Source organism: Aquila chrysaetos, chromosome 3 (genome assembly GCF_900496995.4).
Source record: "Aquila chrysaetos chrysaetos chromosome 3, bAquChr1.4, whole genome shotgun sequence".
NCBI lineage: Eukaryota > Metazoa > Chordata > Aves > Accipitriformes > Accipitridae > Aquila > Aquila chrysaetos.
Window position 1 is genome coordinate 26702263 of NC_044006.1, and position 27632 is coordinate 26729894.

Sequence of the window (27632 nt, forward strand, 5' to 3'; positions counted from 1 at the left end):
CCTTTATGAAAGGAAGCTAAAAACTCCCCCTGCGTATTTGCAATTTCCTTCTCAATCTCTGTTGGCTGGCCAACTCCCTGCCAAAACTTTTGCTGAAACATTTCAGACCATTTTATGATTACTTCTGGAAAAAGGTCCTAAGTCTGCCCTAAAGCTCTTATCAATCACCTTAAAAATTCCCAATTCTTTGCAACAAGGTCTTTAGGCCATCAACCCTTGCACTTGCACAGAACAAGTCCTTGCACTTCTAATACAGGTTAGCTGCCCCACTGAGCTAGAACCCGTACAGGAACCTCAAGGAGAAACGGGCAGCTTCTTGTGGCTGGAATGAAGAATATTATGCCTGATGATTCAAACTGCAGTTCTCATGAACTGTTCCTTTCTTCCGGGAAATTGAATTAAAAGCAAAGTTAGTAAAGTCACCCAGTGGACTTTGATCTGCAGTTGAGGAGTGGAAGGTTCATGTATATTCTATCCGCATCTGAACGTCAGCAATCTTAGGTACATCTCTTAAATCCTTACTGATCTCATGAGCAGTCACATAATTCAGCAACAACCTGAGTTAATCATATTGTGGTCCTGGCTCCCTGTGAAGGCATTGTGTTCCCTTCAAAGTAAAACTGGCCCTAATATATTTTATCTTATCTTTAATGAATTTCTAGATTAATCTTCCACAAGTGAACATGGACATTTACTGCCCAGTGGACATTTTAAGTGGACATTTTATTCACCTGCAGAATGTTACTCCATATACACCAACCCAGAGCTGCCTCCTCACCACTGCACAGCAGTGAAGCTATGGGGCAGCTAGCTGCTTCACAGTATGTGCCATATTGTGCTGATACATCTACTTGCCAAGATAGTCTCCAATTTTTTTTTTAAAGTTGGTAAAATTTTGGCAGCATAAGGGATTTTCAGAAATCATACCTGTAAAAGATGCTCATAGCAAGTTACCTGTTTAGTGTATGAAACATAAAGCTTAGCACAAAGTACAGTAAATAATATCTGATGTATGGGTGTGCAATATTTTTGTGATGTAGCAATATATCCTACGGCATTAACAAACACTGAAAAGATATTTAGGATTCATATAAAAATTACACCAGATATTAAAAAATCTATACTTTTCAGTGTGACCAAAGTGTGGCTAAACCAGCCCTTGAGCCCTGTTACAAGTTCCAGTGCTTCAGGAAAGCTGGTCTTCTGGAGATAGTGCTCAGACTATCTGTTATCTGGTATCATCAGATCATCTGTTATGATTCTGTCAAGTATAACATTAATTTAAATTGCAAAGATACGGACAGACAATCCATTGCACAACATGAGTAGTTCCAACTTCCAGATCAATGACTGAAATGTCTCTAACTGAACATGTATTAATAACTATTAAAAATAAAGTTAGATGCGTATTACTCTGCTGATTTCATGGACTGGAAGTGCAGATGCTTTAATGAATACTAGAGGGTAAATAATTTATAGTTTGTCTGGAGAAAGATATTGACTAGTAGTTCAAATTATCTAACTATAGTTAGCTTTTGAAGACCTGAAGACATTCTGATACAAGATTATCATAATCTATCCATTCTTTACTGATTGAATTTCTAGTCAATCAATTTCATTGGATACTATTCTAGTTTTGTAATCTCCACAATTTCTTAAAATCATCCGATGTCAGCCAAAAAGTCACACTTAGTCAAAGAAAACTAAAAATTAACTGACAGCTCTACCTTCTATGTGCCATTCAAATTACATGCATTTCATGGCTTAATTTGTTGCCATTTTAAAAAACTCTAACCAGGTGATTAAGACAGACAGATTTTGTGTATTCTAAAATTCATTGTTCAGTACCAATTAGATAAATTAGTATCTCTATCTCTGACTCAAACAGAATGTAACCTTTGGAACTAAAAATCCTTAAGAACTAACTTTAGAAGGGTTCATCCTATCTGAAATAAACCTGAGAAGTAAAAAAAAAAAAATTGTTTAGAATTACACAGAAGTCAATAAATTCTGAAATATCCAAATTCCTACTTTCCCTGTTCCTGTGATCAGACAACGAAGCACACTGTATCATTCTAGCTCCACCTCTCCTTCCCTGAAATCATTGGCAAAAAAAACATTTAACGATTCAACCTCGAGTAAGGTTGCTGGTGTTTGTTTATTTATTATTACGTCCCTAGAAGTCAATGACTGTTATTTTCATGTTATCTTTTTTCCCCATCTTTGTTAAGTTTATGAGAGTGAGGTCCCTCATTATTTCAAGCATAAAATCACTCAAGTCACAGAAATTACACCACCTGAGGAGTTATTCCCAGATGCTCAGGCTTTAGATATGAAGTCCATTTGGCAGCCCGATTGATTATGTGTATTAAACTCAATTTAAACAAATCTGGAACAATACAAAGCTTGTATTTGAAGAGTGAATCCGTGACTGAATCAGGTTCCTTCTTTGAAAGTATTTGTGGTGCCTTTCTACAAAAGTCAGATTTCATAAATGCTCCTTAACAATCTAAGAGATATTTCACTGTATACAATGTGGCTGGACTATTTTAATACAGTTTATGAGAACATTACTGTTACTGAAAAGAAATTAGAGATCCATCATTAAAAATTTTTGCTGTCATCAGTTGTGTTATAAACATTGTTTTATGCACATCACTCTCTCTTTTCTTATTAAAGGCATATATAACACATGACCAGATTTACATCTGAGGCTCATTCTTACAAATGGTTTGAATATTTATTCCATTTATATCTACAAAAGTGGTCAAAACATGTAGTGTGCAATAAAAACTGCAGGGAACCAAACCAGCTCCAGGTTCTCTGTCTTCACCCACAGCTTCTAGACAGTTTTAGGGGAGCTCCCCTCCATACTAGATTTTTACACGCCCCAGCTGAAAATTACATGTGTGTTGCAAATGTGTCTGCTAGTCCATTAAATATTCCTCTGAAAAATATCAAGAACATTATACAGAAGGAAGTTCCGATCCTTGCCCTTAAGGTCTCCACATCCCTTCTATCATAAAACATCAGGCAAAATGCATTCACATCTTTTCAACTCCTTATGGGTCCATCTCAGATATTAGTATGGATTTGCCCTCTGGAATATATGGGAAGATATCTGGTTTTCCCCTCTTGCTCCTCTGCCAGAATCAAAGGATAAGAATCTCCTGGGATATGATATAATTATTTTCATTTAAATCAGTTGAAATGTCTGCTTGGGGCAGAAGGAAGATGGAAAGAAAGAAAACAAAACTTTGTAAGCATTAAACACCAGTGCTGAAATGTAACTATAGTCGTCATTAAAACTGACACCAGAACAATTTTCCTTTGATATATACAGTTTGCATGTTATTAGAAGCTTTTACATCTTTATATTCTGAATTACTGAGATCCTTCATAACTGTATGTTCATTTCCTTCTGTAATCAGAGTTATTAAAGCAAAGCATGGCATACACTGATGTATAAGTACAAATAACAGGCTATAATAGTAAATATTTTTCTTCTTGGGAGCAGAGTACTGTCTTAAATGTATGAATAGTGATAAAATGCCAATCATGCCACTGAAATTCCGCTGAAAATTCTCTGAGAAATTCTCTGCACTGTGCTTATCTTTGTGGATCTGCGTAAATGAGATATTTGCCAATTGATTATTTTACTCCCACAAGCAGACTTGGAACAATTGTTGCAGTTTCTCATAATTATGATATGATTTTATTTATAGGTCAGTTGAAAGTTCAGTCTTATTTTCTTTGTTTTTACGTTTATCTCCTTTTATTCAGTTACTCATGCACTTTTCATGTAACTGCTACTTGCAAGCCTGCCATCTTGCAACATTTTGGGGGATGCATTCCTACATCAGCACTATACAGTGTATATGATATAAAGAATCTCAAGCGATTCAGAGGACACTATAAGTGCACCCACATCAGAAAAAAATGGCTGAATAGATCCTGATACAGTGTTTTGAGGAATATGTGCAGGGACATGTCTGACCTAGAAAGACTGACCTCACTCCACTGAATTTTGAATCTGAGTTGTGTTCGAAATTTCGGTACTCACCTCCATCTCTAAGTCTTTCTAGTTTGGTCCTGTCTTCCTTGTCTAGACTTGGTCAGTAGAATTAAATGGAACTTTCATGCCATAACTTTGTGGACAGAATTCTCACTCATTAGACTTTTTTCTTATTATGTCTGTTTTTGTGATACGCCTGTAATTCTGAGTGTCCCTGTTTCAGAATGTCAAAATTGGCGTACCAGGTCCCCACTGCCTTCAACTATATTTTGCAGTACTCAACAACTGTATAAATCAGATACGTGCTCACAAGTGAAGTATTCAGGTAAGCTGTTATATTCAAAAGTCTGTCTTCACTGAGAGTTGGTTTAGATCTTGATTCACTAGACAGGGTTACTTACAATGAGACACATAGTATAGTGAATAGTCTGCTATATTTCTAAGTTAATATCCAAGATCTAAACCCTTCAAGTATCTAACAGAAGAGCTCCCTCTCTAGGCACTTTTAAGCACAATGATTCCAGTCTTTCACTTGACTTTTCACAATATTCTTCAAGACAAAAAAAAATGCTGACTTTTCTAAGAGTGAAGTACGGTCAGTTAAAAAAAAAAAAAAAAAAAGCTCTTACTATCAACTGCTTATGTTCCAGAAGAAAATAGTTAGAAGTAGCAAATTCATTTTCTTTCTGCAAGATAATTTCTCCTCTGTCAGCTCAATACAGCCTATATAAATGGTCAACAGTAATATGTAAGGTCAGTTCGTTCTGGGTTTCCATCACAAAGATTCCTTGATATTATAGTAGATTTTGCTTTGCAAGATGATCATCAGTGCCTTGCACTTATAAGAAAGGAAGCTTTTTTGCCCTTTACATAACCACTCAAGATATACACACATGGCATCACAACATGATGAAAACTACATAGTTTGAGCTACCACATTTCAGATTTAATATAAAACCAAAAGCAATTTCCTTTTCCAGTGAGGAGAAAAATAAAATCAGCTCCCATCTCTGAACATGCTTCACAATGGACATAATGCTTTTGCTGGTATTTCATGAAAGGTAAATCTTCAGCAACCAAAGAGGAGTGATTTTTTAAATTCAGAATATAAATATTCTCTATGACAACAAGAATTCTGAACTAAATGTTCTTTATAAATACAGAGAAAGAGGTGAGTGAAGGCTGGGAGGACCATTTCTATGGGACTTGACTTAATGATATAGCAAGTCATTAAATTCAGAAATCAGAGAGATATGCCTACCAACCCTAAAATCCAAATGAATCTTCTCCTCCGGTTTGAAGCAATAGTAGGGACCAGGGCAGAATTGGTCAGAAAAGATTATATTACTTCCTTATGCCTGAAACCAACAACCATCTTCTCTAGCCTCTTTAAGGCCATATTTTCTGCTGCTGTCTAGCCTTCCTAGAGGGTAGATTTAGACTGGATATAAGGAAGAAATTTTTTATGAGGAGAGTGGTGAAACACTGGATCAGGTTACCCAGAGAAGTTGTGGATGCCCCATCCCTGGAAACATTCAAGGTCAGGTCGGATGGGGCTCTGAGCAACCTGATCGAGTGAAAGATGTCCCTGTGGCAGGGGGGTTGGAACTAGATGATCTTTAAAGGTCCCTCCAACCCAAAACATTTTATGATTCCTTCTGAACCAGAAGCAGAAGGGGTTTGTTGATAAATTGATTGACAGCAAATAGATCAAAAGGGGAGGGGAAGAGATGTTACATACTTCAGTAGCAGCAGGGGGAGGAGGCAAGGAGATAAAGGAAGAGGAGAAGCAGGATCCTGTCTACCAATTAGGTTTTAAAGCTCACAGCTCTTCAATCCCTATCTGTCCACACAACAGAGAAAACTAACTTCAGTGGTTGATTATCTGGTTGGGACAGATGGCATTTGTGCAGACAGAGGGAAAGGAGAAGGCAGAAAATAAGTTAACATAACTACCATCCTTTAATTCACAGTACAGCGCACTAATGGTTCCTAGGAATTTACAAGCAGGATAAAAAATAACTTCAAAAGAAAAAGAAAAATAACATGCTTCATTTACTATGTTCAGAGAAACATCAATCAGATTTCATAAAACTATCAGAGGAGGGTAATTACTCTCTATCTTTAACATTGCCAGCCATCTGAATTGCTTCATTTCTTATCAACTTCTTTCTCTATTTCTTTGTACTATTATCCTACTTATTATCTTAGGACTATCAATTAAAATTTGACGACAAGAAAAAATCTTGCTACTTCAGTTAGATAGAACAGTATACAATATTATTGCAATTGGTTACAAAACAAATCTCAAAGTGACTTTTAAATAAACAAAAAATTACATTTTAATGCTGATATTATGTCCATTTAGTCCAGCAGTGCTCCCTTAAATCAGCAGCTTATTCAACAGGAAAGATCAGCATTATTGTGTCTCATCAATCCTATACTGGCACAGAGCATAAGCTCAACACAAATGTGTCAGACAGACATAAGCAAATAGTACACACACTCCGCATGTCCATAACAAAGAGTTTTCCATTATTCCTGCATCTTTCTTGGAAACAATATCCCCCAGCAACAGAAACATTTGTCAGACATTAAAAGTAGTAAGTTGCAGAAGAGAAATGGCTGAAAGCTCTTCAAGATCAGTAAGATAAAAATGAAAATGGGGACTCGGAGAACTTAGGGTCCTGTTACTATTTTGTAATATAAAGAATATCATCCAAGTACCTGTTGCCAAATACTGTCTGGCTCCAGAATTTTGAGAGTGTCAACACGCTTCAGTGTGTCCTTTACCAGTGATACCTTTCCTTTATATCTTGCAACAAGAAGAATCAGCACAAGTGTTTTGATAGCTCTTGGTCTGCGGAGGTCATGCATGGGTCTGACTGACCTACCTACACAGCAGGGAACCAGAGCTGCTTCTGCAACGGGGAAAAAATATTTCTGTCAGTGCACTGATCATCACATCTTTGTCTTTTGCTCTTTTGCTTTGCCTGATATCTGCATCACCCATTAAAATTTAGAGATTCACAGGTAGTTTCATAGAAGTCAGTGATGGTTTTATCATCAACCAACAGGAAAAGGATCAAGCTCTCACTGGACATTCATTCAGTGCCGAGGCATATTTAGCACACTTGGCAGGACAACAGGAGTGGTCTTCATGGCTCCTGTGCTGGTTTTGCCTGGGATAGAGTTTATTTATTTCACAGTAGCTAGTATGGGGCTATGGTTTGGATTTGTGCTGAAAACAGTGTTGATAATTCAGAGATGTTTTCATTATTGCTGAGAAGTGCTTACACAGCGTCAAGGCCTTTTCTGCTTCTCACCCCACCCCACCAGTGAGCAGGCTGGGGGTGCACAAGAAGTTGGGAGGGGACACAGCCAGGACAGCTGAACCCAACTGACCAAAGGGATACTCCACACCATATGATGTCATGCTCAGCATATAAAGCTGGGGGAAGAAGGAAGTGGGGGACGTTTGGAGTGATGGTGTTTGTCTTCCTGAGTAACCATTTATGTGTGATGGAGCCCTGCTTTCCTGGAGAGGGCTGAACACCTGCCTGCCAATGGGAAGTGGTGAATGAATTCCTTGTTTTGCTTTGCTTGTGTGCATGGCTTTTGCTTTCCCTAATAAACTGTCTTTATCTCAGCCCACAGGTTTTCTCACTTTTACTCTTCCAACTCTCTCCCCCATCCCACCAGGGGGGATTGAGCAAGCGGCTCCATGGTGCTTACTTGCCAGCTGGGGTTAAACCACAACAGCGCCATATAAAGTGATTAATAGTGACTGACACTGAGACAATCTGAGAGACCAGTATGCACTGAAAATGTATTTTAATTTTGCTGAACATAGAGGGAAAGACGTTGCTTCTAAGCAGAGAGAAATAAGAGTCACTTTATTGCAGTCAGACATCTGCAGTGGCTAAAGCATCAACACCACCCTTCTACAAAGGCACTGAAAAACATCCTACTGTATTACGAAAACCTTCAACATAATTCACAGAGAAACCTTTAGAAAGAGCTTGCACATCTGAAGGGATGATTTGGGGCACTATGACCACTCCACTCTTGTTCCCCATATTTTTCAAGCAAATCAGATCTCACAAGCCTGGGAATCCTTCATTAAAGAAGTAATGGCTGGTACTAAATTTTCCCAATGGAAAAATAACAAAACAGTAAAGGACTGGCAGGCTCGAGGGAAAGCTAAAACTTGAGTATTACTTTACTTGTACAAGCTGATCCTCTGCCTCTTATGTCAAATTTTCTTTCTTTCTCCCACTGGCATATTCCACCCTGATGTCCTTTATCATTTAGAAACAAAAAAGGGCTATTTAAAGTGCAATAAATGAAGATTTCCAAAGGATGTATCTAATGAAAAAAGGCCTTTATTTTCACATGTTTCTCAGCTTCACTGAGTAGATCTTTGTTCTGGAGTTAATTGACTCTTTCTGAGCACAGCTTTGATTTTTTGATCTGTTTGATGTTGTTTCAGCTTCTATTTGTTCAATGACCCACTGACAAATAGGTAAGGAAGGAAAACTAGACCAAAAGCTCTGTAGTTTTCATGATGGAGAAAAGCAGGTACATTCCCTCTTCAGCCACACAGAGGGCAATGTGCAGAAAGCATGTTCATATCACCTCCAAGAACATAAGGGTTTCAAAGCAGAATAGTGTATTGGGTTTGTGTGGCAAGGTTTTGGTAGCAGGGGGGGTTACAGTGGTGGCTTCTGTGAGAAGCTGCTAGAACCTTCCCCTATGTCTGACAGAGCCAATACCAGCAGGCTCTAAGACGGACTCACTGCCGGCCAAGGTTTTTTTTATTTTCTCTCTCCTGTCCAGCTGAGAGGAGGGAGTGATAGAGTGGCTTTGGTGGGCACCTGGTGTCAATCCACCACAAATACCTTTATGGAATGGGGAACACAGAAGGGGAAAAAAGAGCACTGGAAAAAAGAGTTCTTACACGAACTAAGAATGGGGAACACAGAAGGGGAAAAAAGAGCACTGGAAAAAAGAGTTCTTACACGAACTAAGATTCTGGAATAATTTGCTTAATTTGGAAAGAAAGGGCTATGTTTCTGGAAAAAAAAAAACCACAACTCCAAAGTAAAGACAAAATTAAGTTGGAATTTTTATTTTTCTTTTTTTTTTTTTCATTTTGGATTTTATTCATTTATTCAGAAATCCCTCCCAAATAATTTTTAAATTATAGGGCTTTTTTTTTTCTTTTCTGCAAGATTCAAATGTCTCATTCTGAAAATATAAATAAGAGATATTTCTACCTTTCTTCATTTTTTCCATTTAAAGTCAAATGCTAAGTAAACATATTCCATTTTTTCCCTTCACTTCTTTCTATAACCTTCCCAACAATCTTTTCTATATTTGTGTTCTAGAACTAATTTATTTTACAGAACCTGGCTTTTTTAAATGATGAATTTAGGATGCTCAATACACACTACTTCATTCCATTCTTTCCAAGGGTGGGGCTTGAAAATGGGCTATGGGAACACTCCTGCAGCATCTTAAAAGTACTACCTAAATCACAAGAGGACATGGCTCCATTTAACTGCAAGAGCTTCCTCAGGAGCTGATAATACCGGGGTCTGGGAGGAAAAATCTCCCTGCAGCTCTTGTTAGCTTGGAAAACTGCCCACCTTGCATCAGATTAGCATAAAACACTGCACACCTGGTAGAACATGTCCCTGCATCTCTCTGTGTACTACTCTGCTCTCATCACAAATTACTTAGAGCAAACAGGACTTTTTATTTTTATATTGTTCCAAGCTCCATTCAATGAAACAGAATCTAAGATCTCATTTTAAAAAGTTCTAAACTTTTTACATTTTAGTCATTAAGTCATGAACAGCGAACAGTGTTCTCTGATTTAATGCTAAGGACTGTGTTAAGAAATTATTCATATATTTTTCCATTTTGATCCCTGTTGACCAGTACATTACCTTGTGAGAGCAGTGGAACTAATGCCACAGTAGGTAACACTTAATAAGCATAAGGATGGCAAAACCTGGGTCCTTTTTATGTTACAATACATAAGGTGCTATTTGGTGGGGCGGCTATGATCTACAGTCATGGACTAGAACTTCGTTCTGACTGGTACTGTACAAGCACTCATCATCTTCTGGAAGAAAATGATGTTTGATTGCAGAATAAAGGTGTATTTAAAATGATTGTTTGAGTCATTCTATACCAAAAATACGGTGTGCCTTTCATGTCTCCATTCCATGTGGCCAACTGGAAGCCCAACAGTATACAGCAGGAAAGAAGTAAACATAGGAAAGAAAAAAAGAAAATCATAAAGAATTTCTAAGGGGGCTGGAAAAGATGTTCATACAAAAGTTTTAAAGAGTGGCCCACCCCCTAATTTTACTAATGAGTTTTGTGTAACTGATGTATGGCTACTCTTCTGAAAGACATTACTCCCTCTTTAAAACCCCCAAAAGTAGAATCACTGAGTTGCCTCATAGAATCTGCTGCTTAATAATGTCACATAGAAAAATTAGAAAGATGATGGAATTCATGGATGGAATTCATAATGTAGCACCTTTCTTCCACAGCCTGTAATTTGATCAGATGAGCGTAATCATATTTTCAAATAAAAGTGGGCCAGCAGAAGGCAACTGATGTAAGATATAATTTCTGTGAAACATTTGGTACACATTTGGTTGGTTGTTGTTGCATCAATGTCATTTCTTTCGAGGTTTGCCTCTGGTACCTTTTTAAAGGGTTTGAATATAAAAGTTGAATAATCTAGGACACTGTTTTGTTTGGATATATTTTTAGCTGAAGTAGACAGTCTTTGTTAATATATTCCACTGTGCAATAACAGCAAACTTTTATATTTTGCTAAAATACATTGTGCTTTAAAATGCTATACTTTAAAAAAGAACTGTAGCTCATTATCTACACATATGTCTACACAGGTCTATTCATGATATTTTGCCAGTAACTTGTCAACATCTCCTTATTAGCTTTATCTGCCTTCTTTATTAACAGAAAAAAAGGTCTGCTTCATGAAGGTTGTCTTCATGAAAGATTCATTGTCCGGTAATACCTTCCTGCTATTCCAAACAGTTCATATATATTCATATATATGTACGTACACATACATATATGTATATATATGAATTTCAGTTAAATAGGACAATTATAAGGTAGACTCCCAGAGAGCTCAAGAAAGCTTTCTGAAGATAATAAAAATGAAGTGCATAGACCTTTGGTGTCAGCCACAAAATTATGTCTGTGTTCATCTACACAAGATATGGCCACAGAAAATAACTTTGTGATCAGTGTTAATCCTCAAAGAGAAGATGACTGATATAAGTGAGGTGCTAAAATATTTCACAGTAGCTGCAATATTTCCTATTGTAAAAATACGACTACTGTCATTCAATTAAATGTCTTGGCATGGTTAAATATTAAGAGTTTAATTTACCCAAAAAGAACTTAGACAACTTCAAGTCTTTCAGCTGTAAGGACTATTTTTTTCATCACAAATAGTTTTATATGGAAAAGCAGAAAGATTCATTTCAAAGAGCCACTGGAGATAAATAGCTGGTGTCTGGAATACAACTGAGAAATGTCTAATTAAACTGCACTAAATTCTCATCTCTGATACACTAAAATAACTCCAATGGAACTTTGCCGGAATTCAGTGTAATTACTGGCTCTGTACACCAGTATGAGAGAAGGTAAGAGCTATAAAAAGTTTTTGATAATAAAATTTATGCAAGTATTTAATTTTAAGGAAAAAAAAAAAAAGAGCATAACATCGCTATGGTCTAAAAAGAATGGTCTGATACATTGGCCCATCCAGTTCAGTCATCGGTGCGTAACAACCGTATGTCATATTCCATTCTGTGCAGTTTGGACTGTTCTCCTGCAGTCATGTGACACTTTCATACAGACATTGCATTGGGTTGCCTCTAGCAGTGATACCCTGGGGCTTCTCTCATTCGCTGCAGTGAGGAACAGCCCTTCACGATCACATTCCAGATGTCAACAAACAGCTGCTGTATACTCCCCAACACAAGCACCTCCCTAGACATTACCATAGACTTACTAGACCTTACCCCCAGAACTGTTGCCAGGACACTGCATCCTCACATAGCCCTTCTGCAACTCCAAATTCACAGAAGGCTTTTTGCTTAGAGAATGATGCTTTAACTTTCTTTTCTTCTTCCTGTATGCAGCAGATCCCAAACACAGAAGACCCCCACATGCCTGACTGACTCTAAATGCACTTGAATTTAACATTATCAAGTATCCACTATGTACATTATTAAGTAACCTCACGTTTGACCTGAAGATCTGGCAGGGCAGAATTATGAAACTGTGGACCAGGCTCAGTGGAAGAATTTGAAAGATACCTGTATCTTTTCATGACAGCTATTCACCCATGAACATTTGCATGTGTAAGACAGGGAAAGAATATACTGCCTATATTCAGTTAACACAGGGCATTTAAAAACTACTTAAAATAAACATATTGCAAATATCACACTATATTCCAAATTAATAATCAGATGAGAAACATGTATCACATGCCTTTTTTCCAGATTCTGATTTTATTGCCCTTTTGCGAAATTAAAATTAACCTTAGAGGACTTATTAAGTAATCTGTCCCTGCCTGAAGGCACATCCCCTGTCCCAGATGGAATTGCATGTAAAGCCTCAAAACTTAGCAAAAATTTTATGTAACTAACTCCCTGTAAGCTTCTGCCATCTATTCAAGAGGAAGCTTGATGCAACTTCATTATATCTGTTACCAACAATATACCAAAACACACCCAGACAACTTTGTTGTCTGTATGCATGTATACATGGAAAGACTATTCGCTCACTCATTTCAGAAACTCTCTTTCAAAGACATTAACTTATAGTTTTTTAAGTTTGGTGCAACTACTTCCAGGCTAGGAAAAATAAATATTTTAAAATAAAATATTTTAACATGTAATTATATGCATATAATATTTTAATTTATAGGTCAGAATTAAAACTTCTAATAATGATAAATTTATATCTGAAATTTAGGGTCATTAACATCAACAATATAGAGAACAGACACTTCTATTCTACTACCATTCAGTAATGAGAATTGCAGCTGAACAGTCATTTGTAGTCTTTTACTTTCGTTCTAATATGTGTTTATGTATATGGTTGTCCTACTTCAACCAAAAATTTAATAAAACGTTATCAGACACTTATTCAGGAATGTTTGGATGTCTTCAGGAGCTTATTTTAAAGCACTTGTTTAAATGCTTAGTTGAATACAGATGACCTACCGAGTTTGGCCTTGTATAGGATTCTTGTTAGTCTTCTACATCTTTTTCTAAATCAACATTTTCTGTATATGTGTTTCTAGTCTTAATGACATATTTTAGTTGCTCCTTGATGGAGGTATAAATCCATTATTAAGTATATTTAGTAGCAGTAGCAGCTGGACCTCTTAAGGATTTAAGTCAAACAGAAAAACTTGACTGTGAATGGGAATTGTTTAAAAACACTTTAGCAAATGCTTGACAACACATATGGTGATTGAGAGAGCTGCCCGAGGACTGCAGGAGAGCAGATGTCACTCCTATCTTCAAGAAGGGCAAGAAGGAGGACCCAGGGAACTACAGGCCTGCCAGCCTCACCCCGGTCCCTGAGAAGGTGATGGAGCAGCTAATCCTGGAAACCATTTCCAGGCACGTGAAGGACAAGAAAATCATCAGGACTAGTCAGCATGGCTTCACCAAGGGGAAGTCATGCCTGACCAACTTGGTAAAATCCTATGATGAAATGACTGGCCTGGTAGATGAGAGGAGAGCAGTTGATAATTGTCTACCTGGACTTTGGTAAGGCCTTTGACGCTGTCTCCCATAAGATCCCCATAGAAAAGCTGATGAAGTATGGCCTGCATAAGCAGACAGTGAAGTGGATTGAAAACTGGCTGAACGGCTGGGCCCAGAGAGTGGCACAAAGTCTAGGTGAGGCAGTGCACCTTTGGAGTCAGTACTGGGTCCAGTCCTGTTCAACAACTTTGTTAATGATCTGGATGATATGCACTCTCAGCAAGTTTGCTGAGGACAGAAAACTGTGAGGAGTGGCTGATATGCCAGAGGGTTGTGCTGTCATCCAGAGGGTCCTCAACAGGCTGGAGAAAGGGCCTGACAGGAACCTGTCAGGCAGTGGGCAGACACTGAAACACAGGAGGTTCCATCTGAACATCAGTGAAAACTATTTCACTGTGAGGCTGACCGAGCACTGGCACAAGTTTCCCAGGGAGGTTGTGGAGTATCTCTTTGGAGAGGAAATAGAACCAGGGAGGCTATTGAATATCTGGAGCCCTCTGGACATCGTCCAGGGCAGCCTCCTCTAGGTGACCCTGCTTGAGCAAGGCAAGATGACCTCCAGCAGTCCCTTACAACCGCAAGCATTCTGTGATTCTGTAAATCAGAATCTAACAAATATAGAAAAATCATAAGCACAGGGATACAAGGCTTAATTTATCTATGCACAGAAAACATAAGGAAAATAAAAAATAAAAAGAAAACAAAAAAATGCAGGGTTGTTGTTGTTTTTTGTTTTTTTTAAGAAGAGGTGAGAGGAGATGAGGAGCAAAAGGATCCATACAAAAAGACTGCTACATACAAGTGCTGAAATTGCCAACCATGTAGAAAGGACAAAAATATAGTGTTAGGAAAACAAGCAAGACTGCATAGTCAGATCCCAGAGTGGTAACAAAACAATTTACATTCTAATAAAAACTGAAGAAGATGTTAAACAAAAGCTAACAAGGCTAGACAGTTTCAAACCAGCAGGGCAACCTGTATCTGAGAAGGTCTCTGAGCATTGTTATTGCTCATTTTCAGTAACCCTTGGAACACCAAGGAAATTCCAAAAGACTGAAAGAAAGTATGGGGTGCAGATACTGAAGATGACCTGCGTAATTACAAGCCGCTCAAACTAACATTGCTGCTAGAAAAAATAATAGAACCTGATTAATAAAAATTTAATGAAGGTAAATGTAATTAGTGCAAACCAACATGGGTTTATAAAAAATAGATCTTGCCAAAATAACCTGATGTTTTGAAGGTGGGTTTTTTTGGTGAGGTGACAAATTTGGATCACATAAAATTTGCATATATATGCATTTATATCTGTTTCTGCATACACGGTAATAGTATGCATTTCAAATTCTGAAGACATTTGACTGACAGTGTATGCTATTTTAACCAAGATACTGAATTATTATAAATATGACATACTAAATATCTCAAAATGTAAATGTAACAAAGGGAATGAGTGGCTTCTAGTGAGAACCAGCAGAAATCTGATTTTCAACCCTTCATTATTTAACATCTTTATTATTTGAACTGCAGAAAAATACATACTCTTTGAAGCTGAAGGTGACTTGAAATTGAAGTTTACACATGTCACAAGCTTGGGACATCTAGGTCAACTGGTAAAAGGAAACATTAGGCATTTTAATATGGACATATGTAATATCATAAACCTAGGATAAAGAACATAGTTCCAGACTGAGACATTCAATGCTGGGAGGAAATGTGCCAAAAGAATGACATGTACGTTAGAAAAAGAAGACAAAAGAAACTGTACCCCCCTGATAAATGAGACAGGACATCTGGTGACAACTGACATGGAGAAGGCTGAGGTACTCAATAACTTTCTTTCCTCAAGTTTTCACTGATAATAGCATTCCCTGCCATCTCTTAAGCCCCTGAATCTCAAGGCAGGGACTAGGGGAATGAAGTCGCACGCATTGGAGGAGAAGATCAGGTTCAAGACCATCTGAGGAACCTGAATATACAGAAGTCCATGGGACCTGATAAGATGCTTTCCAGGGTCCTGAGGGAACTGGCAGATGTAGTTGCTAAGCTGCTTTCCATCACATCTGAAAAGTCATGACAGTCAAGCAAAGTCCCCAGTGACTGGAAAAGGGGAAACAATGCACCATTTTAAAAGAGTATAAAAATGAATACCCTGAGAACTACCAACCAGTCAGCCTCAGCTCTGTGCTTGGGAAGATCATGGAACAGATTCTCCTAGAAGCCCTGTCTAGGCATGTGGATGACAGGGAAGTGATTAGAGACAGCCAGCATGGCTTCACCAAGGACAAATCGTGCCTAACTGATCTGGTGGTCTTCTGTGATGGAGTGACTGCATTGGTGGATATGGTAAGAGCTACTGATGTAACCTATCTGGACTTCTGCAAGGCCATTGACACAGTCCCACATAACACCCTTGTCTCTAAATTGGAGAGATATGGGTTTGATGGATGGACTGTTACATGGATAAGGATTGGCTGGATAGCAATGTCCAAAGAGTTGCAGTCAATGGCTCAATGTCCAAATGGAGATCCATAATGAGTGGTGTCCCTCAGGGGTCTGTACTGGGACAGGTTCTGTTAAATATCTTTGTTAATGACAGGCAGTAGGGTTGAGCGCACCCTTGGCAAGTTTGTGGATTACACCAAGCTGAGTGGTGCAGTTGATATGCCTGAGGGAAAAGACGCCATCCAGAGGGACCTGGACAGGCTTGAGGAGTGGTCCCATATAAACCTCATGAAGTTCAGGTATGAGCTGGCAATGTGTGCTTGCAGTCCAGAAAGCCAATTGTATCCTGGGCTGCGTAAAAAGAAGCATGGCCAGCAGGTCCAGGGAGGTGATTCTCCCCCTCTACTCTGCTCTCCTGGGACCCCACCTAGAGTACTGTGTTCAGCTCTGGGGCCCCCAGCCCAAGAAAGACATGGACCTGTTAGAACAGGTCCAGAAGAGGGCCATGAAAATGGGCAGAGGGCTTCTCCCTTTCATAAAGAAAGGCTGAGAGAGTTGGGGTTGTTCATCCTAGAGAAGAGAAGGCTCTAGGGATGCCTTTGCATACTTAAAGGGGGCTTACAAGAAAGCTGGACAAAGACTTTTTACCAGGGTGTGTAGTGATAGGATGGGGGTAACAGTTTTAAACTAAAAGAGGGTAGATTTAGATTAGACAGAAGGAAGAAATTCTGGAACAAGTTGCCCTGGGAAGCTGTGGATGCCCCATCCATGGAAATGTTAAAGGTCAAGTTGGACAGGGCTTTGAGGAACCTGATCTAGTGGAAGATGTCCCTGCCCATGGCAGGGGAGTTGGACTAGATGATCTTTAAGGTCCTTCCAACCCAAACCATTCTGTGGTTCATTGATTCTATGACTCTATGATGTGTAAAGTAGATGAAAGTAGTAACACAAGCTACCATATCACTGTAGCTGGGTTCAGTGCTCCTTTTTGGCCTTATAAGCTATGAATATGTAGCTTTGGGACCATGGTTTACTCACAGTATTCCTTTGATGCAATTTTTGCCATATGTATAATATGTAGGCACTGTACTGACCTAAAGTCTGAAAGTGCATTTTATGCATCATTATAAACAGAGTTAATAAAAGCTTTCCTTATAATGATATTCTAATAATTGTTTTTAGAAAAAATTAATCCTAACTTCATTCGTAATATCTGATTATCTGATTTAACATGCCAGTATTATGGCACAGCAATTAAGTGGTGAAGGAATTTCAATTGAGTTATTACCTGTGTACCTAGCTTTCACATATGAATGAATTAATCAAGAATCAATGAAGACAATCTCGCTTAGTTTCAGGCTCAGCAAATTACTCAATATGTTGATGAATCAACGAAAATCCAAAAGAAGTCAATGGAGTCAGTTTATTGCTGGCAGAAAGCATAGGGAGAGGGCAGAGAGCAGGGAGTAAGATGATTAATAAAATGAGAAAGAATGCATGTGAGAAATGGCAAATAAATTAAGAGCAGAAGCAAATGGGTGTGTGGTCCAGTGGTATGTGTTTTTGGAAGAAGGTTGGAACTGTAATGGATACCATCTCCTATCTATGGGGAATTCCGCTATCATTTCTAACAGCTTGGCCGGACCAGGGAAAAAGCAGGTAGGACATTCATCATAAAACTGACAGTATGCCCAGTAGCATAATTTTTTGGATGTAAAACCAAAGGAAAGCACATTAGAGAGTACAGCTTGCTGAAGCTTGGGAGCAGGTAGCCAGCAGACCCTGCCCTGTGCAGGATAGGCTTCTGACTCCATTTCTCACAGAAGCTTACTCTTCTCCTAATGCAATGCTAATGCTGCAGACAGGGCAAGCTACTCCCTCTGACTCCAATCCTCAGCAGAAAGTAAACATGTTACTGTCATCGTATGGGAGAAAACCTCTCTTCAGCAGCCCCCCACCCCAACTTTTTTCATGGTCCAGAACAATGGTGAGAGGCCATTAGTTTTAATTTTTAATTACGTTTTAAAATTATTTTCCTTGGTTTTCATTTTTACTCATCTTTTTAAGGATATTTGAATTTTTATCTGTATTCAGGGAAAAGAAAAGAACATCTACAAGTCCTTTCTATGTCTCATTGACAATCTGGGCAGAGTCTAGAGATCTTAGTAAGGCATCTGTGTTTGAAAATTTGGTCAACAGGGTGTAAATTAAAGATTTTTGGTTTATTGTTTGTTGATTTGGTTTTAATATGTATGGCTTTTCCCCAACCACAGTCTTTCTACTATTCCCATAAATGTAACTGGGAGTAAAATCACATCCCAGTTTAACTGTGTTTCAAACTGTGTTTCAAGAACTTTACATGAGTGACATTTAAACCCAGTATGTAAGACATGAAAACCTAAAATATGTTGCAATTCTCTTGCCTGCTTTGTTGCATCCCATTGCATCAGGCCCATATACTTTTAAGCTTCCATTTGTTATGGCAGTAATTCTTCCTCTTCTTCTCTGGCAAAATTTCCATCACAGACTTTCTGCTATGCCTTATAGAAATGGACCCTTGCAGTCTCCTCAGCTCATCTGCTGATCTTCTTCTGTATTCCTTCCCTCTAAATTCCAGGTGTTCATCGACTTCACAATAAATATCGGTGTGAGTATACAAGATGATTGAACAATCAACCAGAGACATAGCCAAGGCTTTATCACCATTTAGGTGACAAAAAAATGGACAGTGGCACACCTCCAGATTTAATGCAAAAAATACTTATTAGACAGATAATTCCTACACTGTAGAAACAGAGAAAGTAGAGAGAAATGTAGCATGTGCATGGTTGATTTACCTGAGCAAAGGTTAAAAAATACTAAATGATACAGCAGTTTTACAAAATCAAACAGAATGTTTATGTTATATTTAGACAGATATCTAAACAGTTCATTAAATTTCTACACGAAAATGTTACTTTCACTTTAAACTGGGACTTCAAATATTCTAAAGAAACAAATAATAAATGTTCAGTCTAAAATATCACATTCATTTGTGGGATGGAAAATCCTGTAGCTAGAACAGTTCAAATGCTCCCTGCTACTAGAAAGTATTTTTAGCTGCTTATTTTATTTACACATTTAAAGTTGTAACCTAACCTGAGCTTTTACTGATACAAATGCAAAACAGGCAACAAAGTTCCTAGGTATGTTGAGTGGATCTTAGTCATTGATTTATTGAAAACATATTTTTGGAGTGTGTACATAGCTGAAAATAAAATATTCGATAAATATTTTAAATGTTGATAAATATTAACATCAATCATGAACTCTAAGTGTAAATAAATCCTTCAGACCTTCAGTGGACTTAGCATAGCTACTTAAGTTAAATGTCTGAAAGAACCATCTCTACAGGAGACTGTAAAGCCAAAAAAACTCTACTTTTTTGGGCAGATGAAAGAGGTAAATGTGAATGTCAATATCCTTTTCTGCTCTGAATTATCAGTTGTTCAAGCTTAAGGAGCAAATACGAAATGGCCAGCTATTACAGCAGTACATGAATACCGAGACAATTTTTCAGGCAAGAAAGGTCTCAACTTTGTAAAGTTGCTTGTAAAATTGCAGAGCTATCAAAACCTAGATGTGCCCAGGTTCTTTGCAAATGTCAAACATCAGTCTTGGGAATGCTTTTATTATATCTATGGTATCTTCAAAGCTGGAACTGCAAATGGCTCAGAAGAATTGATTACTGATTACTGCAATTTCCTACACCACCAAAGTTAGATTTAACATGTTCTGCAATTAGCTGGTGGTCTCAGATTATCTACCTATGCAATGCCAATAAAGTAGCTGAATAAATGAAGTGTAATACGGATAAAATCAATGTTAGTTCAAAGGCTGAAGTCTGAAGAACCTTTTAATCATTTGTAGTATCTCATACCAATGGACTGAATAATGAACTTCTCACTGACAAAAATCGTAACCACACAGTTCTTAAAAAAAGTAGCACAACTTCTATTTCCTTCAGTGGGAGAAGACTCAAGCTACCAGACTGCACTCTTTGTCCCACAGATCTTCCTGATCTTTCAAAGAAGGATCCCATGTTCATGTGGATTTTGGAAATCATGCCCTGATCAAATTACCTTTTTTAACACTGCTATTATTTTAAATTTATTCTTTAAAATTTTTAAGACTAACAAAATGAAAAAGTCACTCAAAGTCTCATCTCATGAAGAAGACTGATGTTGCTTCTTTAACGTTTTCTGTCTGAAGTGACTGAAACACATTTGCAAGTTCATGTATTCTGTAAGACTGAGCATGATTGGTATTTAGGAAATAATACAGACATGGGCAGCAACACACCTCAAGAATTGACAAGTTATCTTGCATTTAACCTATGAGCCAAATTGCTCTGAGGTAGATCAGCTTCTGCATACATAGAAAAAGAAAATGTAGAAAAAGAAAATGTAGAAAACACCCATAGTTTGTGCATAGTTTGTTATTGCCCCAAGCATTAAGAGTATTCTGAAGTCTTAAATATTGCTATAATTACTAAACATTGAACATGAGATCTGATTTATAAGATTTAGAGATAAGATTTGGAGATAAGCTTTATAAGATTTAGAGATCCAAGTTGAAATTCCTAAAGAACTCCTATAGGAAAACCTACTGTCTGTCACAGATCCATAGTGATGTGAGTTACCCAAGCAGATCTACAGTTTCTAATGTCTGGTAAATATATTATATATAAAGAATTTCCTGTCACAACCGCATCAACTGAAATAACCTTTCAAATGTGTTAAAAGTACCTGAGTGAAAAAATTATAGATAATCAGAAAATATTTCTCATCTCCTTGCAAAAGAAACAGCCAATGTTCACAGACAATTTTTCAATTCATAATCTTTAACTTCACTTTCAAACTTTATTGCAGACTGCACCACTTATTGAAGCACTTTTTGTGTCTTATTCCATATTATTGCACCAGAGTTTAAAAAAATAAATGAACTAAAAACACAAGCAAAGCAAAAAGAACCCAAGCAAAACCCAGTTTTTAAAACATTATTTCAATGACATTTGCAATTGATTCAATGCCCACTGACCACATCAAACTTTGAATCAGACTTTCTGTATATAGATGAATGTCTGCAATCAGGCTGTGTGCAATGTTGCATACACAGAAGTTAAGGACTCTTCGAAACTCTGGCTTTTCAGCACTGATACAGGCTCTAGCTGCTGTCACCAATTTGGAAATGACAGCAGACTATTTATTACTATTTCATTCACATGTAAGGTAAAGTATTGTTTAGGAAAAGCATATTCATTTAAAAAGTCACCCTGAGTAACTCGGTTCAATGTTGTTAAATAATGATCAGTTAACAAACTGTTGTTTGCCTGTTGAATGTTAATTTTATTATATAGTGATGTATAGCACCTTAAATAACATGTACTATTATGTAATGATGGATGTAAATTTTGGTCTAATTTATAGCTAAAATGTTCTGAAAGAAAAAAAAAAGAAAGCATATGTTTAATGTTATGAAATTCTATGGTCTTAAAGGAAACTTAGGCCCTCAGTTTAAAAGTTTAGTATATTTGTAAGTGCTTTGGCACCCAGGGGTAAGAAAAGTGATTAAATGTTAAACTTACATGAAAATGTTTTTGTATACTTGAAACTAAATTCTGTGGGATCTCTGAGTTTGCATCAAGACAACAGGACCTAAACTAAGAAATGTTAATCAGATGTAACAGAAACACAACTGAAATTGACCAGATTTCACAAAATACCACTATGTCTGAAAAATTTTCTGGAAGAGAACTATTCCCAAATGTAAGTCTAATAGAACATATGATAACCCCGTATACCAAACATTGAAGCACTGTGAACTGGAAGGGTAGATTCTCTAATTCTAAAGAGTCTGGAACTCCTGAAAAGAAGTTTCTTGTACAATGCCTTGCTCTTTCAAAAGGGACATTACACTTTTTTAATACTTTTCTCACTCACCCAAGCTGTTAAGGAAAGTCTGGGTGCCATGCAGTCAAAGCTAAAAGATGCATATTTTTGCTTATAAGCAAACCTTAATGATTTACTATACCTGCCCCTTATTTGATTTCTGCATCAATTATTGTAAAATGGGGTTAAATTTCAACTTCAGCAGTGGTATGGTACCTACTGCAAAAGCATCAAAAGTATCAGAACTAGAAGTTTTAATAGTTCTGTACTGATCAGGTTTACATTGCACATAAACTGACATAACCAAAAATAAAACCTAGCTGTAAAAGACAATTACTTTTTAAGTCAGTTGCTTTCATAGAGAAGCAGATGATCTATGATGAATGCCTGTAACATTCTCATTAAGATGACAAGGTCGATGCTTTATGTGTTTTCTAATAAGAACACAAGTGAAAGTTAGTCTGCCCATGGTCATATTCTTATCATTCCATCTTTAAGCCATGTAAAAGACTACAAAGCATGAAATTTGTATTTTCTGTGCTACTTTTTATCTTGTGATGACCTCTCCTGGTTGAGCTGTTCATTAGCCTTGATTCCAGAAGTTAAGGGTGTTTTGATCCCTCTACACTTATTTAAAAAAAAAAAAAGGAGGAATATGAAGAATTTATTGCCAAGGTATGAAAAACGTGACTATGAATAAAATTTACAGTAAGATCTGAGTATTATTAGTGTGTGTGATACTGTATCATGGTGTATGTTTATTGTACTACAAGATGGGCTTTCAACACCCACTTCATCTTGAGATAAAACTGAATGAGATTCAAAGCTTTCAACATGATCACTTCTGAATCAGTATTACTCAGAGACATAATTTTAATGACAGAGATAGATTTCCTGACTTTGCAAACAAACATTTGAGATGCAATATATTCACACAAGTGACGTCCAATTCTATTCTTTCCGAAAACGGTATTTTTTTATATGTCAGCACAAGCAGACGGTAAGAAAATATTGAATAGCAAGCTCTTATATAGGGATTCGTAATTCACTGTACACCATGAATCTTGCATACTTCCTAAAAATACTGTAAAGAATAAATTTGCTGTTGTTACTTACTTCAAAGTCAAAACATAAAGTAGCAATGGAGGAGAAAATAAAAATGTGGTTGGAAATCAGTTTTACATCAAAGTTGCATTTCACACAATTTTTAGTGCTTTCAGAAGCATTCCCAATATGATGTTCAAAATCAACTGATGAGGGGAAAAAAAAAAAAAGAGAGATAAAAAACTAAGTGCATTCTCTTGTCAAAGAAGAATGAAATTCCCCAATGCCATTCACATTCAGTTGCATACAAAGCGACAAACTATCCCAGAAAATACAGCACAGTGACCAGTTTGTACACCAAAGCGTGCAACAGAATAACCAGTTAAGTGGTGCACCAAAACACTGTGACACAGCACTTGAGTTCCTATTGTGGTACCACTTCCCAAGCACCCATATGTCTTTACAAGAATTTTAAGCATGTACTGCAATGTGAACACTCCTTTTGTAATTTTAAGGTTGGCGTGTACTTCTAGCTATATTTCTGTTTCCAGTAAACAAATCTAACTCCATTTCACTTTCAGAAGTGAGCCAGAAATGAAACGCTATACACTACATAAGGCATGTAGTGTATAAGCCCTTGGAGGGTAAATTAATATAAAGAAATCTTTCAATATCTGAAAAACAAAATTGTCAAGATGGGAATGTATATGAGTAAATTGTAATTAAGATTATATATAACCTTTATTAATGGAATTTCTGGTTATAGTGATGTTAATACAACCATTAACTTCTCAACTAACTTCTTTCAAAAGTTAAAGATTTGTTTGTTGGGTAATCAGATAACTCACTGTAGGTCATTTTCAAGTTAAACTACAGCCAGTAGTTACTGAATGACAAAAAAAAAAAAAAAAAAAAAAAAAAAAAAAAGCTCAGAAATCCTATTATAGAAAAGCAGTATAGGGAACTTTGTTTTCCAAGAACAGATTTCTGACAACCTAAACCATAAATCTTTTTTTTCTCCTGTATATATGTGTTATGCAGAGCCTGAGAGATGGCCATGAAGAAATAATATTCAGAAGAAAAATTAGATAGCCAGTGAAAACTAAGCTGTAAACCTCAGGATCAATATTTCTCCTAAATCAAAGGTAGAAAAATAACTGAACATCCTACAGCCTCTGAGACCTAGGTACAATGCAGACACTGCTGTACATTTTCTGTTGACACACAAATAAATGACTAAGTGTAACCAAATCCTGGAACAATAACATTGTTTTATTTTTCAATTGGTATCAGATGATAACAGATAGAAACCCACTGAGAAAGCATAGCAGTGCTCCAGTTGTCTAATCATTGCATTGTTCATTCCTGCTCCCAAGGAAAGAAATAAATAAATTTAATGATCCACATAGATCTCTATGCAGTATATACATTACATTCTAAGACAATTCCCTGCTCGGTCAGTAGAATCAGCCCCCATTCACACACACACAATCCCAACACATCTATCTGTAACATCTCAGGACATTTCTTTCCTCTATAAACAGCAGAGGAAGTCAGCAGTAGTGTCTATTTTTGACGATTCTATAAAAATGCACTGCTTCATTTCAGTATGCATTTCAAAAATACTTTGCAAATGGCAAATGCTTTACATGGTCTGAAGATAAACAACTAAATACTTAACACTGACATCTACCTGCAAATGTTTTGCTGGAAACTACAGCTCAGTGCAATGTTAAAGATTTGACCTAACACCCATTGAAATCAATGAGTACGCTGTCATTTTTACACTGATAGCAGAATTGGGTCCTGTATAGGTGTTCTGCACTCCTCCGGTCTAAAGTTCAGCATTTCAGCAGATGCTTGATCATTTCTCTACTATTCCTGCCTCTCTAGGGGGTCAATTGTTGGTCTCCTCTAAAATACCTTTGCTCATTTTATTATGGCAAGCATAACTTCACTCTCAAGAAAAGCTGTCCTGGCTCAGTTCCTTCTCATCAACTTACCATCATTCTTTCCTCTTCAACTGAGACAAAATTTTCTCTTGCTGCTCCTTGATAAAGCACTAGTTATGGAAACTGCTCACATCTCCTCTTTTCCCTCACACAACTGTGGAAGTGAAGTACTTCCAAATGCAAATTGCATACCTTCTGAAGAAGGTGGGAAAAACCAAAACAAACTAACCGACCAACCAAAAACTACCCCCAAACTTTGAACAGCTTCTGTCTGATTCCTTTCCCCCTCTGACTCCATTGCAGAACCAAGACTATATCATAGAGCAGGTCTTTCAACTTTCCACACCAGCTACCACTGAAATCATCTATACTAAGGAAGATCTGATGGGGAGCACTGCGAACGGTATCAAACCTCAGTGCACACATCCACATACAAATACACAGAAAATCAAACACAAGATTTACCAACAGAGAAAAAATAATCAACCTCCCAGAGTTGTGGGAATTCCCCTCTCGCTTATTGCAGAGCTGAAATTGTGCATGCTTCTTAGAAAAGGGTACTTACGAGATGCAGGCAGAGCAGTCCTGGCTCTGCAGCTAATGCTGCTGAAAATCCAGAGGAAGAGAGCTGCCCTGCAGCCAGCTCGGGTAACCACAACCATCCTTCACGTCCTGGCTCCCTGTACTCCAAATGCCAGCCGCAGAAGACCTGCTTTTCTCCACTTTGGCCCCTTCTCTCTCTCCTTCTCTTTCTCTGAGGAGGAGGCGAGGAGGTAAAGGGGGCAGGGCTTTACCTTGGGGTAGCAGCCAACCCCCCTCTTCGTCTGCTATCTCTGGTTTTGCAGCAGCAGGATAAGTCCCGGTACTTTTCTTTCCCTTATTTCTCTGTGTTTGTGTGTGTGTGTCAGTGCCTCCTTCTCAGAGGAAGGGAGGGAAAAAAAAAAAAAAAGCCACGAAGTATGAAATAACAAGGATCGTATAAGAGAAAAAGAAAAATTAAAAGAGCAATCCCCAAAAAGACGCAGGGGGAGGGAAGGAAAGGGAGATGGAGATGAAGGGAAGGGAGAAAGGCAGAAAAAGCTGTTGGTGCTGCTAATGCTGCTGTTGATGTTACCACTGCAGCTGAGCCCTTCTTCCTGCACAGAGCAGCGCTGCTGAGAGAAGCTAGCAATAACCTCCCAGCTCAGATATATATACACAGTGTACACGCACACACAGCCGGGGAGCCAAACACACACTCACACAGGAGCAGGGAGAGGGGAGAGGGAGGGAGAGACACTCCCGCAGCAGAGAAGCGAGCTCAGAGCCTCCCTCCTCATGTATTCATCATATTCCAGCGGGAGGGAGGAAACGCTGCCACCAGCAGCAGCAACCTCCCCCCTACCCCCCCCCCCAAAAAAAAAAAAAAAGAAAAAAAAGAAGCAGAAGGGAAAATCCACTCCCTAGCGCTCCCCTCCCCTTCCCTCCGCTTCCTCCAGCTCCTCCCTCTTCCTCTGCGCCCCTCCGGCCTCCCGGACCCTGCTCGTCCTCCCTCGCCTGGTTCAGAGCCAGAGCCGGGGGACGGCGGCGGGGATCGGTGCCGAGGCCGGGGCCGGGGCCGGGGCGGGGATCGGGGCCGGGGCGGGGGCGGGGGCCGGGGCCGAACGGCGGGGAGGCCGCGCCGATGCCGCTGTCCGCGGTGCTGACGCCAGGCGCGGAGGCTCGGCGCGGCGCGGCGCGGCGCTCGGCGCCCCTGCCCGCCCCCGGGGCGCGGCGGCAGCCCCCGCGGCCGGCTCCGGCCTCCCTCCCCGCCTCTCCCCCGCACACCGAGATGGTAGCGGCTCCCCGAGCTCCAGCCTGCCGGGATCGGAGCCAGGCGGCCAGCAGGCAAGTCGTCCGAGCGGTCCTAGTTCTAGGGGGGGGTGAGCGCCATCCCGCCTGCAGAGAGCTGGGGCTGCAGGAGCCGCTAATGCAGATGTTTTCATTCGGTAATTAATTCTCACTCCGAGAGCGAGCCAGGAAGCAATCTGCATTAAAATATCATTACGGCTTTCACCTACAAGAGATGACTGAGACAGCCTGGCCATAACCTAGCCTTATGGTTTAGGGATTTCAAGAGTCTGACTGCTCTTTTCCATCCATTTCCATCCCTCCCGCCATTGCCCTTAAACAGACTGAGCCAAAAGTTATTGCTCGCCAGATACGGTAGAATAATGAGGGTGGGGAGTTATTCATGGATTATTTATTCTACAATCAATGAGGCAAAGAAAAATGAAAACAATTATTTCTCAGGTGTTATATAGAGATGGCTGAGAAATGGAGAGGTATAATTTCTTTAGAGGAGACCCAAAGCAGGGATAAATTATTTTCAGGGATAAATTATTTTCAGTGACTAATACACATGCTATTAACAAGTATC

General features: G+C 38.5%; 1 protein-coding gene across 3 annotated transcripts in view; it reads right to left on the reverse strand.

Moving 5' to 3' along the window:
* The window catches only part of CNTNAP2 (contactin associated protein 2), a 1219341-nt gene extending 1193179 nt beyond the window's left edge, over positions 1 to 26162 (reverse strand). For 2 of the 3 annotated variants that reach the window (XM_030007833.2, XM_030007832.1), the window contains exon 1: positions 25800 to 26162. In XM_030007833.2, coding sequence (XP_029863693.1) covers positions 25800 to 25896 — 97 coding nt within the window. In that variant the 5' untranslated portion in view covers positions 25897 to 26162. The remainder of the gene's footprint in view (positions 1 to 25799) is intronic. The other variant, XM_030007829.1, reaches the window with a different exon arrangement.
* Between the last annotated feature and the right edge of the window lie 1470 nt (positions 26163 to 27632).